This window comes from Miscanthus floridulus, chromosome 7 (genome assembly GCF_019320115.1).
Source record: "Miscanthus floridulus cultivar M001 chromosome 7, ASM1932011v1, whole genome shotgun sequence".
NCBI classification, from domain to species: domain Eukaryota; kingdom Viridiplantae; phylum Streptophyta; class Magnoliopsida; order Poales; family Poaceae; genus Miscanthus; species Miscanthus floridulus.
The window spans coordinates 29,043,212-29,055,718 of NC_089586.1; the positions used below are offsets into that span (position 1 = coordinate 29,043,212).

At 46.1% G+C, this 12,507-nt stretch overlaps 1 protein-coding gene across 1 annotated transcript; it reads right to left on the minus strand.

Moving 5' to 3' along the window:
- Nucleotides 1–10,066: 10,066 nt before the first annotated feature.
- LOC136462942 (uncharacterized) lies at nt 10,067–10,942 on the minus strand. The gene has a single exon (XM_066461984.1). The coding sequence runs from the start codon at nt 10,912–10,914 to the stop codon at nt 10,297–10,299; it is 618 nt and encodes a 205-aa protein (XP_066318081.1). The 5' UTR covers nt 10,915–10,942; the 3' UTR covers nt 10,067–10,296.
- Nucleotides 10,943–12,507: the final 1,565 nt, after the last annotated feature.

Consider the following 12,507-nt stretch of genomic DNA (forward strand, 5'->3'; position numbering starts at 1 on the left):
CTTATTGATTGTGTTTGGTTACAAATATAACTGTGTATGCCTGAAAGATATAAATGTTTGGATTGTGCTGTTAACATGTGCTTTCACTGGTTAATTTCTCGATGGATTTGTGTTGTTTTGATATTAATTACTAGCAAATTTCTACATGTATGAGTTGGTTTTGGAGGCATTTTTAATAACACCTCTATCAATGTTTGAAGGCTTATATAGAATGCCTTTAAAAACTATTATAGGCAGCTGCAAAATGCCTCTATATATTGATATTGAAAGGCGTTTTGAAAAAAAATGCCTCAAAAGACCTCTTGAGTCCAGTTTATAGCAGGCATTCTCAAGTATGCCTAAAAAAGTTTTTGAAGGCATTTTGATGACTTTTAAAGGCATTTTTAAACGCCTTCTACAAACAGCCATGCTGTAGCAAAGACTATGCCACGGCACACCCTAAAAATGGCATGGCCCAAGTCCTAGCTCTAGTCTTGATTAACTAGTTTCCTTGCATAACAGATGGACTTTATTCGCTATAGCAGCTAACCTTAATGGTTAGATGAGCACGCAATAAGAAGAGTCCTAGTCCTAGCTAGCTGACCTAGGGTGCCGGTGAGGTCAGGTTAGCGGGGCTGTGGCGAGTCGGTGCAGTGGCGCCGTGACGCGGTGCAGGCAGACCCGCAACGCTGACGAAGACAATCGGGGTCACCTGAGGTCCCTCCGCCGGGGCCTCCTCCTGCATAAAAAGGCAATACATTAGTGACAATTGAAAATTTCGGCAGAACCTCTCCTGCACGAGGAGGTTTCAAAAACCTGCAAAAAAGATCAGGCACGAAGGCCAACATCCACAAACAACGGCTCGATGGCCGAAAACCACATACAACAACTATTACTACTAACAAAGGCTCGATGGCCGACTATCCATTGCACGATTTGAATAAAAAGGGAAGAGCGAACCTAGTGTGCTCGTCGACGGTGGGTGGAGTCGGGAGCGGGGCGCGGAGGGCACGGCACCATCGCTAACGAGGCGTGGACAGCGGTCGGGGCTCCTCCCTTCTTCCTCCTCCCTTCTCCTCTCCACCTCCCTTCTCCTTCTTCCTCCTCCCTTCTCCTCTCCTCCCTCCCTTCTTCCTTCTTCCTTCTTCCTCCTCCCTTCTCCCCTCTTCCTCCTCTTCTCCCCTTCCCTTCTCTCCCTCCTCCCCTGCTCCTCCTACCTCCCCTGCTCCTACGGGCGGCGCGGCCAGGGAAGGGACGGCCGGGACACGGCCGCCGCTACCGGAAATGGCCGGCCGGCACCAGCCAGCCACCTCTGGGCGGCCGAGGCGAGGGGGGCCGGGCCGCGGGGAGCTGTCGGGGCGGGGCGCGGCCGACGACGGGGGTGGGCGCGGCGGGCGTGGCCGGCGACGGGCGCGGTCGTAGGCGAGGCCGGCGGAGGGCGCGGGCGCGGGCACACGCGGGCAGGGCTCGCCGGCGGCGGTGATTCACCGGCGAGGGCGCGACAGCGGCGGGGGTGGGCGCGGCGGTGGCTGGGGTGGGCGCGGGGGAGCGGGCATGGCTGGGGGCGTGAGGGTTGGGCCGCGCGGGGTTGGGGTGGGCTTTTAGGGCAATTTTTTTTTGAAAATCAACTTTGCCGAGTGCCCCCAGGGCCGGCACTCGACAAATTTTTTTTATTTTTAAAAACTTATTTTGCCGAGTGCCAGCCCCAGGCACTCGACAATTTTTTTATTTTAAAAAAACATATTTTGCCGAGTGTAAGCCTTGGGCACTCGGCAATTTTTTTTTAAATTTTGTAAAACTTATTTTGCCGAGTGCCAGCGCCCAGGCACTCGGCAAATTTTTTTTATTTTTGAAAATCAACTTTGTCGAGTGCCCCCTGGGCCGGCACTCGGCAAAGCCCACTTTGCCGAGTGCCCCCATGGCACTCGGCAAAAATATTTTTTTTATTTTGGGCCCAAATTTGTTTTTGGGGCCTTAGTGACAGTATTTCAAACTCTATTTTAAAATTTGTGGCAATTTTGACTTTTTTTATATATTTCATTAGTTTATTTAGTTTCGTTGAATTTTTCGGGATATTTCAAATTTGAACTGCAGGTACATAGAATAATGGACTTTGGTCATTCAAAAATTGATACTCATGATATTTAGGGTATGTTTAGGCCGTATCCAGGAACTCACATAAAATCTCGAGCATCTCGTTGACGTAACATGTCGAGGTACTTGCCGAAAATGTGATTTTTAAATTATATAAAATGCAAACAAAGTCCGAAAATCACGAAACTTGTCAAGGCGTCGTGTTATCGCATGTGGAGGCCATGGTAAAAAATTGAGAAGGTTTCGAGTAAGTTGTGACATCAGATGCCAAAAACCCAGACATCTCCACATGTGAACTATCCCGAAAAATTGAGAAGTTTTTGGCATAGTTCACATGTGGAGATGTCTGGGTTTTTGGTATCTGATGTTACAACTTACTCGAAACCTTCTCAATTTTTTACCACGGCCTCCACATGCGATAACACGACGCCTCGTCAAGTTTCGTGATTTTCGGACTTCGTTTGCATTTTATATAATTTAAAAATCACATTTCCAGCAAGTACCTCGACAGGTTACGTCAACGAGATGCTCGAGATTTCATGTGAGTTCCTGGATACGGCCTAAACATACCCTAAATATCATGAGTATTAATTTTTGAATGACCAAAGTCCATTATTCCATGTACCTGCAGTTCAAATTTGAAATATCCCGAAAAATCGATGAAACGAAATAAACTAATGAAATATATAAAAAAAAGTCAAAATTGCCCCAAAATTTAAAATAGAGTTTGAAATACTGTCACAAGGCCCCAGAAAAAAATTTGGGCCCAAAATCAAAAAAAAAATTTATCGAGTGCCATGGGGGGCACTCAGCAAAGTGGGCTTTGCCGAGTGCCGGCCCAGGGGGCACTCGGCAAAGTTGATTTTCAAAAATAAAAAAAAAATTACCGAGTGCCTGGGCACTGGCACTTGGCAAAATAAGTTTTAAAAAATTAAAAAAAATTGTCGAGTGCCCAAGGCTTACACTCGGCAAAATATGTTTTTAAAAAATAAAAAAAAATTGCCGAGTGCCTGGGGCTGGCACTCGGCAAAATAAGTTTTTAAAAATAAAAAAAATTTGGCCGAGTGCCAGCCGTTAGGCACTCGGCAAAATCTGACGGCAGGTGGCCGCCGTCATGGGCCGGCCACCTTTTGCCGAGTGGGATCTTTGCCGAGTGTCACGGCACTCGGCAAAGCCCAGTTTTGCCGAGAGCCAGGATTTACCGAGTGCCTGGCACTCGGCAAAGCCACCTTTGCCGAGTGCTTTATTTTGCCGAGTGCGGCACTCAGCAAAATATTGCTTTGCCGAGTGCCCCGATAAAAAGCACTCGGCAAAGTCTCAGACACTCGGCAAAGTCCAGTTTTCCAGTGGTGTATGTGGCAAACTATTTCTTGTTTAGCGTGGTTGACTATTATATTGTTGTATCTATATTTTTGCATGCCAACTTCAAGTAGTACACAATTCATCTCATTTGTTGCTCATGGTTTGACTTGATCTCAAGAGTAACAAATGCTTTTATGAGAACTTTGATTGCTACAAGTGCTCAAGGTTTGGCTTCCTCTCTTTTGCTCACGATTTTGAATCTTACTCAACCCACCGGATGTATGTTTCACTAAGCGCACAGTCTTACAAAGACAGGTGTAGGGAGGTTTCACACGGTTTAGACTAGCAACCACCAGAATAGCAGCCCCCAAAGAAGAGGGCCTGGGTTTATAAATAGTTAAATACTCCCACTCAGAAACTAGCTGATGGACTGTGTAAATTCATACCGGACTAGTCTGGTATGACCTGGCAGACAATATTATTTTAACCCACGAACAACATTGGAACTTCTGATGAACGTTGGATTTTTTAAGAGTGAAATACACTAGCGGCCCTTTAACTTGTCGGTCTGTGCCAGTCCGGTCCACGAACTTGCAAACGCGGAAAATGGGCCCCTGAACTTGTCAAGTTGTTCACCGCAGGTCAATTTCCCATCCAGCGCGGCCTCCAGGCGACATGGCAGCACCAGCGTGGCGGACGAAGCACGTGAGCCGCACGTTTCAATACCGAACGCGGCAGGGTGGCGCTGCATCCACACTGTTTGGTGGAGGCGCGAGACGCGGCGGCGCCCATGGCCTAACTTGTGACGTGCACAAAACTTGAGAGACCAAGCAACTGCCCCTTATGACCCTTGCTCATACTGTACTGGTCTGATATGCATACTAGCTAGACTGGTCTAGTATATGACCTGTCACTGTGCACTAAATGTTAGTTCCGATCCCGTGAGGCTTTCACTCATATCTCACATGGGTTGACTTATGTTTGCCCAGCCTTAGCTTCGCTCAGTTGCTACTGATGCAAGTGTTCTTGGAAGTCATTGAGATACGGTTGGTCTGCGCCGCTCTTGTTGAACAATCCATGTACACGCAGCGTCAAAACATCTAAGTGCTGATCCGGGGACACGGATTACTGCCAGTGACTGATTACTGAATATAAGTGACCCCTATCCTTGACCGTAGCAATTTCATCTCTGCTTCTCACGTTGACGTTTCCGCACTCAACCACCTGGTAGTCGTACGTTCATTATTTCTTGCTCCGGACCTTCAGAGAAGTAATAATTAAGTAAACCACACATTGCATGTGAGGCATGACACACAGGGCAGTGACTTGATGGTCGGTATGTCGCAGTACGTACGTATACTTGTCTTCCTTGGTCCGGCACAGCGCTGATGGCGATTGAGGTTGTAGACCACATGACTCATTGCTGGAGCACAGGAGCAGTGGAAGCTACTATGAAACTGTAATTTGTTGAACAGGTCATCCACCTTTTTGTTGTTGGAAAGGACCTGTCACAGGAGCAGTGGAAGCTACTATGAAACTGTAATTTGTTGAACAGGTCCATCGACCTTTTTGTTGTTGGAAAGGACCTGTTAACGCCGAATTGTATCTCGGATCACATACTTGTAAGGGCTAACATGCCCTAGGATGCAAACAATTTATCACACGCAGCAAACAACTTCAAGATCAGCAAAACCGATCGAGAGATCGATTAGGCCGATTTAGAGCCCGTCCTTTGCTGCAAGAACTTGGGAACACCTCCCGGGAAGATCCGTTGGGGAGATGATGCATGTCTGAGGTTGTCTTGGGGTCAGCGAGGCTACCTAAAACGCCTCTGAATCTCGCGGAGAGATGCACTGAACAAAGAGATTGAGAAAATAGGGTAAAAGTGTAGTAGTTGTAAAAAGACTATTGGATGTTGGATCTCTCTCAATGGGCTATGATGCTTATAGAGGGGGTGGTTTTATCCCAGTAGAAAACAAGCCCGAGTCGTAGCCTCCACGTTTTTTATGCCCCGAATAGATCAAAATCTGATTTGGAAACAAATTGGTTCTGACTAGGGCACAAACCCGGTTTAGCTGAGTCCCAAGCCGGCTTAACCGGTTTTGTCGGGCTCAGCGCAGGCAGCCTAGCCGATTCACAGAGAAGCCAGCTTAGCCGGTTTAGGAAGCCAGCTAAGCCAGTTTTGGCAAGCTGGTGCCATCTCCTCCTACGCCTTTGGGACTCCAAAAATGCAATGCTCAAAGATATTTTCCACGATCATCTAGTACCAGAAACATCGTCATCGAGCTATTTCAACCCTCGGTCAATTTTAGTCATCAACATGACCATTGACTTTTATTTCTTGTTCTATTTCTCATGGAAACTACGTACAAACAAGACATGATGCATGTCGCATCTTTCATGGATCATGGTAAACAAATTGTACATAGAGCTCAAGTAGGAGTTACTTCGGCAATAACTTCCAAATCAGGGTTCTACTTTTGATCTCGGGCTCTCTCACTTTTGGGTGTCATGTTTTCTTAGCTCAATTCTAGCAATAACCCGAAAACCAACACCCTTACTTCTATAGGACTCATTTGTCAGTCACATATGTTCTTTTATTTTTCTTCTTTTCTCCCATCTTCTACCCTACCCGTAGCCACTGCCACCAGTGTCGCCACCACATCCACCAACATGAGAGCTCAAGTAGTCCGGGGATGATGCGAGCTTGCAGCGAGGTCCACTTAAGAATGGTTAGCTCATGGGAATGAAGGTCCAATGCTTAGGCGGCTAGAGGGTGACCAAGCAGATTGGAGCTTGGGCAGCCAGGAGAACATGCTCATAGAAAGATAGCTGGCCTATGATGGTGTGCTTGCAGGGAGTGTGACTTCGCAGTGAGGGGGGTGACAAGCTCCTCGGCGAATATGGTAGGCAAGGTTGGCTCGCACATGGGGATAGACGTCAAAAGTTGCACACAGGGGGATGGCAGTTGGGGTGGGCATGCCCATGAGGAGGAAGGCTGAGGAGGGTGGAGTGGAGCTCGGTCGGCCGGTGTTGAACAAGATGGTTGGACCTAGGGTTTCTCCTAGGACATTCAAAAAGACGAGGAAAGTGAGGGAAAACAAGCATGGGAGGTGGGGGCTTTGATTCCAACTAACATGGATATGAGATTGTGGTGGCTGGCGGCCTGATTTATGGCCGGTGGTGGTGGAGATGGCGCATGGGCAGGATAGGCGTAGGGCTTCTATGCGGAAGTAGGTCACAAAACAGAACAAACAAAAAGTAGAGCCATGAGGTGACCCTATGTAATGAGAAGAATAAGGGGAAAGTATGGAGCTCCTACTTTTGGGTGCCCGAGCAGGGGTTGTTGGAGTGTGTTTTTGTCCTCTGACATCTAATATTAAGGTAGAGGCCAAGTAGAGGAATTGCTATAGATTTGCTTTTATTAATTTTGAATTTATACTAGGCCACATTTTTGGATTTCTTTCGTTCTTCATGTGCCCTTATACTGTCCTTGTGAGATAGTGCTAAATTATAACTAGGGATAGGGTTTTGGGATTCAATTCGAGTTGATAGAGAGTTTGGGGGGATTGCAGCCCTTCGGTGAGGCCTGAGACAACATCATATGAGGACAAAAATTAATTCAGTCTAATTTTAAATAGTCTAGTCTAGAGTTTAAATAAGCCCATAACCACAAGTACTTCTTCCATTAATATAGAAGTGCAAACCTATCAAGATTTGATTCATTCATTTCCTATTGTGCCTCTCAATCAAAATTTGGACAAAATTAAGTCAAACATCATCTAGACATGAAGATTTGACTAGCTAGTCAACACAACTGAGAGGGTAGGGCATGGCTGCTACTAATGAGAGGCATGTGGGAATGGGAGGCGGTGGTGGAAGGAGTAGGGGCACCACACTAGGGTGTCCTAGGCCAATAGGTAATTAAAATGGGCTAGTCATTTATTTTCACAGGCGATCTTTATAATGTACTGCCTCTGAAAATGCTTGTGGGCGAGTTGGTTGCTTTCATACATAGTGATGCCTATGGGCTGCCTCTGCAAAAAAGAGGAGTGTCTATGAAAATCAATTTTGTATATGTTATTGATATGGGTATACCGCTAGTCCGCTATATGAAAAAGTTTATGTACTAACAATTCATAAAACCCCATTAATTTAATTAAGTTTTGGCTTTGTGGGACTTAAATAGTTGCCTCATCGGTTAACTTAAACATGTAAATAAATGTACCAATATGAGTATTGCACTCATTAAAACTTTGTATGTTTCTCTGTAAGAATGTTGATAATAATTTTATTAACAAAGGATGCATGTAATGTGGCTCAAGGTTGGGAGAAAGGGTTGATTGTTATCATGGAGTTCAATGTCATGCACAGCCTAGTTCAGCCTCCTGAAGCTAGGGCAAAATATGTTTCCTGAAAGACCTAGGCGACAGTGGACCAAACAGCCTTTGAGTGTTGGTTGCTAGACAAAACGCTTCTACTACAAAACTTGAGTTTCCTGAAATACCCATAATGTTGCACAAGTACATGGCATGCCCATAATGTGAACATCATGGAGGGGATTTCAAGTATAACTTTATCACGAACTATGTGAAGAGAAATATAAGATGCCACTCAAGTAGTATGCCAAATACAATTATTAGACGATTTCGTCGACAAGATTTGTTTCCTGTTGACAAGAATTAGGAGGCCACACAATTTGTGAATTGGATATTCTATGATTAAGCTTACAATAATGTTTTATGTGTGAATTGGGATGAACTTTTGCTGCCTGTGATGCTTGTGAACTAAATCAATTTTTTATTGTTTGAATGAAGCTTGTTAATAATGAATTCGATTTGATTCAATTCATCATATGCATTACAGATAGCACAACCATAAAAACAAACTTGTTTGGATTTTGATTTAGATCAAATTTGATTCAAATAAATCAAATCTGAACATGATGGGGTTTGCTTATACTAGTTACTATCATTTGGTGGATCCAACCGATGATACAAAAATGGAGTTCTATCCATCATTTGGTGCATAGAACCGATGACTCTAATAGCTTGTATACCATCGGATATTTGTAAGAACTGATTATTTATATGGCATTTTAATGATCATAAAAATATAGGGTATTTAAGGTAGGGCCTTAGAGATATGTTAGAAGGAGTATCCAAATAGGTCACCTAATCAGATTACTACCGGTGCATCTGATATGTTAGATGTGGTGGGATGGCACTATGATAGCAAAGGTTGCTTCTTGGTTAGGTCGGCATATATAAAGTACATAAGGTAGCAGAGGATAGGAAGCAACAAAGTAATAGAACTAGGATGGCAAGATGTAGTAGGGGATGTGATGACTTTTGGCAGAAACTTTGGAAGATAGACTGTCCATCGAAAGTCAAGCACTTCCTCTGGAGACTTAGCCACAACACTTTGGCATCGTACAAAGATGGGGAATGCAGCTAGACACAAGATGTTGCATATGCAGGAGGCTTGACGAAGACAGGGGCATCTCTTTCTGAAATGCAAGGAAGTTAAAGGAGTTTCGAGGGAACTGAATCTGGAGGCCGTGAGGTGTGACCTGGAACAGGCCGGCTCAGTTAGGTTCATGATGGAGAAAGTCCCGAAGCTGTAACCGTGAACACAACTGACGGTTGTGCTATTGTTGTGCCTCTGGTAGGGTGAGTGGAACAAATGGAGGGAAGAAGAAGGAAATCTGCTTTCAATGTAGCAGTATCTCACAGCTGCTTTGACGGACATGGTTTCAGAAGCAAGGAAATCCCCTATTGTCGGAAAGTTGTCAGACGCGATGGTGGACCAAACCCTAGCAGGGATTTTTCAAATTAATGCGGATGGTGCATACAAATGTAAAACAGGTGGAGGCAGGTGGGGTTTCATTATCTGCAATGCTGAGGGAATGACGGTGAAGGCTGGAGCGGGTGATGTAAATTTCCTTCAGAGCGCCTTTCATGCGGAACTGCTAGGGTTATTCTAGAGACAGTGCTTCGACTCATCAAGACGGCCTTGGAGGGCGACGAGTTTCGGCTTTCCTCCATGGGTAGGGTCATTACGGAGATTCGGCTTTTATTGATGTCGGAGTTTGTTTCTTATAGTGTAAATGTGTGTCCTAGACTTTGTAATAAGGTTGTCGACGCTCTTGCGGCTTATGGGCATAGAGTTTCTAGTGGTATCCCAATCACTTGGGATGATGTACCTCAATTTGTTGAGGATTTGATGACCAATGATCTCGCTGAGTCTGATGAGTAATGAAGTTTGCTCTTAAAAAAATAATTCTAGAATTGAAACATACGACTAGGTATACAGAGAAAGAGAGACATAAAAAATCGGAGTTTTGTGGCATGAATGTCACAATAAACGATTATGCAAAATAAACGACTATGTGAAAAAGCCTGTGGGAGTGAATTCAGGCTGGTTAAAAAAATCACCTCCGCGGCAAAGGCAGGATCAAGAGTTTTCTCGGCATGCAAAACTGAGGCCTTCTACCTTAATATCAAATCCATATACCTCGGGCGGAAACGATTATATGCCGATAATGTCATTTGCAGTAATTGTTCTTTTCTGTTCTTTGTTTGTCAGAGAACTCTCTTTGTCATTGGTCAGTGGGTCAGTCCATCAGTCCTTGGCCCACATGCCCACACAAAGTTTGATCATTCAAACTTCATTTTAGACTGTAAAAATTCTTCATTGTTGCACAGTCGTAGAAAAAACTACAAGACAGAAAATGGGGAATTGTACACCGAAACAAAAAAAAAATCAACGAATCAGGTTACTTACAAGGCTAGAATAATGTCATACATTTGTAGACATTTTCTACCCTATATTTTCTACATTTGTAGACATTTTCTGTAACCAAATTAAGTTTCTGGAAAGAACAAAAGAATTTGAGATCGACCACAGCCTACTGTTGCTTCACTCGGCGTCTTCCTGAATGATGCTCAGCGCCCGCTTGAGCCTTGACGTTGCCGTGGCGGCTGCAAGCTTCTTGTCCTTCGCTGGGCTCAGCAACATCCCGAACTCCCCCAGCGTCTGTTGGTTTAGCTTCTCGTTGAAAAAGACGTCGACCTCGCTGCCGTCCTCCATTTCCTCGCGCACGGGCATGACGCGAACCGCCTTCTTCTTGCCGCCACCGCGGGCACAGCGCCGCCCGTGTCGCCTCGGTTTGCTGCTGGAAGCGAGCGCCATGGTCGCCCGCACGGCCAGCTCGGCCATGTCGCCGGTCGACAGCGGCCTCTCGAGCATGGCCGCCGGGAGCACGAAGTATATCTGCCCCGGCCGGAGCACCTCGCCGGGATCCAGCGCCGGTGGGCGCTCGTTGAAGTAGAGTGCGTCGGAGTTGCACACGAAGAACGATGACGACACCGCGTCGCTGCTCCGGCCGAGAACGTCCGCGATGCTAGAGGGAGAGAAGGCCGGGAGCTCCTTCAGCGATCCGTCTGCGGCGATGACCCTGGCCGGCGCTGGCGAGGACGGCATGTGTGCCTGCCGCGACAGGCTGCCGTGGTGGACGCAAGAAAGCTTCAATCCCATGGAGTCTAAGAAGTCAGACAAATCTTGTTACTACACTCTTTGGGAATTTGGATGTGGAACTTACACGGGATATATGTGTGGCGCATATATAGAGAGAGCTAAATGGAGAGGTGGGGAAAGTGCGAGATAAGCTTTTCCATTTGAACCCTTTCCTTCTTGTTCAATTGCGCAAATGCACGTGCTCTGTTTGGTGAATAATCAAGATTTCTCATTTGGTAGAGCTAGCGTCCGGACGTCCAGACCGCCCGCGCCCGTGTTGTGTGCCCTGCCCGTGTAGATTTGCACGCTCTGTTTCCCGCATGCACACAGGGACCGCCGCGCCGCTTGGACCGCTCACCCCGCCCGCCCACACGCGGCGACCACTCATGGCCCTCCGTTTCGCACACGCACGCGGGAATCCATGCACCCCGCCTGTGGATGCATGCCACATGACTCCGGCCATCCCATCAAAGAGTATACACTTGACATATGAAACTCTTGCAACATGAAACATTTGATGCAACATGCGTCTGAAACGGTTTAAATATTTGGAACATACACTTATAATATATGTGTGAAACATATTCAACATTTAGATAAAGCACTTGCAACATATGTCTAAAAATATATAAAACATTTCGAACATACGCTTGCAATATACGTATATAGCCATTGCAACATATACAACATCCGGATCTACTTTTGCAACATCCATATCAAATACTTGCAACATACCTATGAAATAACTGAAACACTTAAAACATATGTTTGCAACATGTGCTTTCAAATGCAACATCTCCTTGCTGAGGTCGCGCGTCGTAGCGGCCATGGCTTCCTGGTGGGGAACTATGATAGCGGCAGCAAGCTCAGGTCGGTGGTGGCGCAACTTCCTGTTGCGTGGTGTCTTCGGGCGACCATGGAAGACGATGTCCCGGCCGGCGGCGACCTTAATTCTCCTGGTGGCACCGGGTGGTGGTGGCATGGTGCACGTCGTGGCCGTGACGAGTGAGGCGTAGTGGGGGCACGGCGGTGAATGGGGGAGCGGTGGCGGACACGGCACGAGATAGAGGTGCGGCGCAGATGGCGACAACGGCGAGGCTTAGTGGGGGCGGATGGACGATGCGGTGAAGTCGCAACAAGCGAGGGGAGGGGAATTTTCTGTCGCAGGGTGTTGTATTTTTTTTTTGGTGCAGTTGTAGAGAGATGGGAGAGAGCGTAGAGGGGAGTAGACCGGTTGCCTGTTGGGCCGGACCGTTGCGCAGGCCAGAAAACTCGGCGTCTGGACGGACAGACGCCCTGAACAGAGCATTATTGTTCTTTGTTTAGTAGGAGACCAATTAATATAACTTGTTTCTTTGCGAATAAACTGTCTAATAGCTTAGATATATGTAAATAAAAACATAAAAATGTTGATGAAATGTACGCGGAGAAAGCATCCTAAACTTTTGTTATTTCTAGTAGCTAGCAAACCTAGACTACTACACAGATGATTTTATTTTACATCTGCCTAAAATTTTCCGGGAGTGGTTTATATAGCAATCTATCTCTATAAATGTTGTGCCGCATTGTCGTAGTCGCTTCTAAACCATCGATTTTTAGAAACTGACTTGGTAA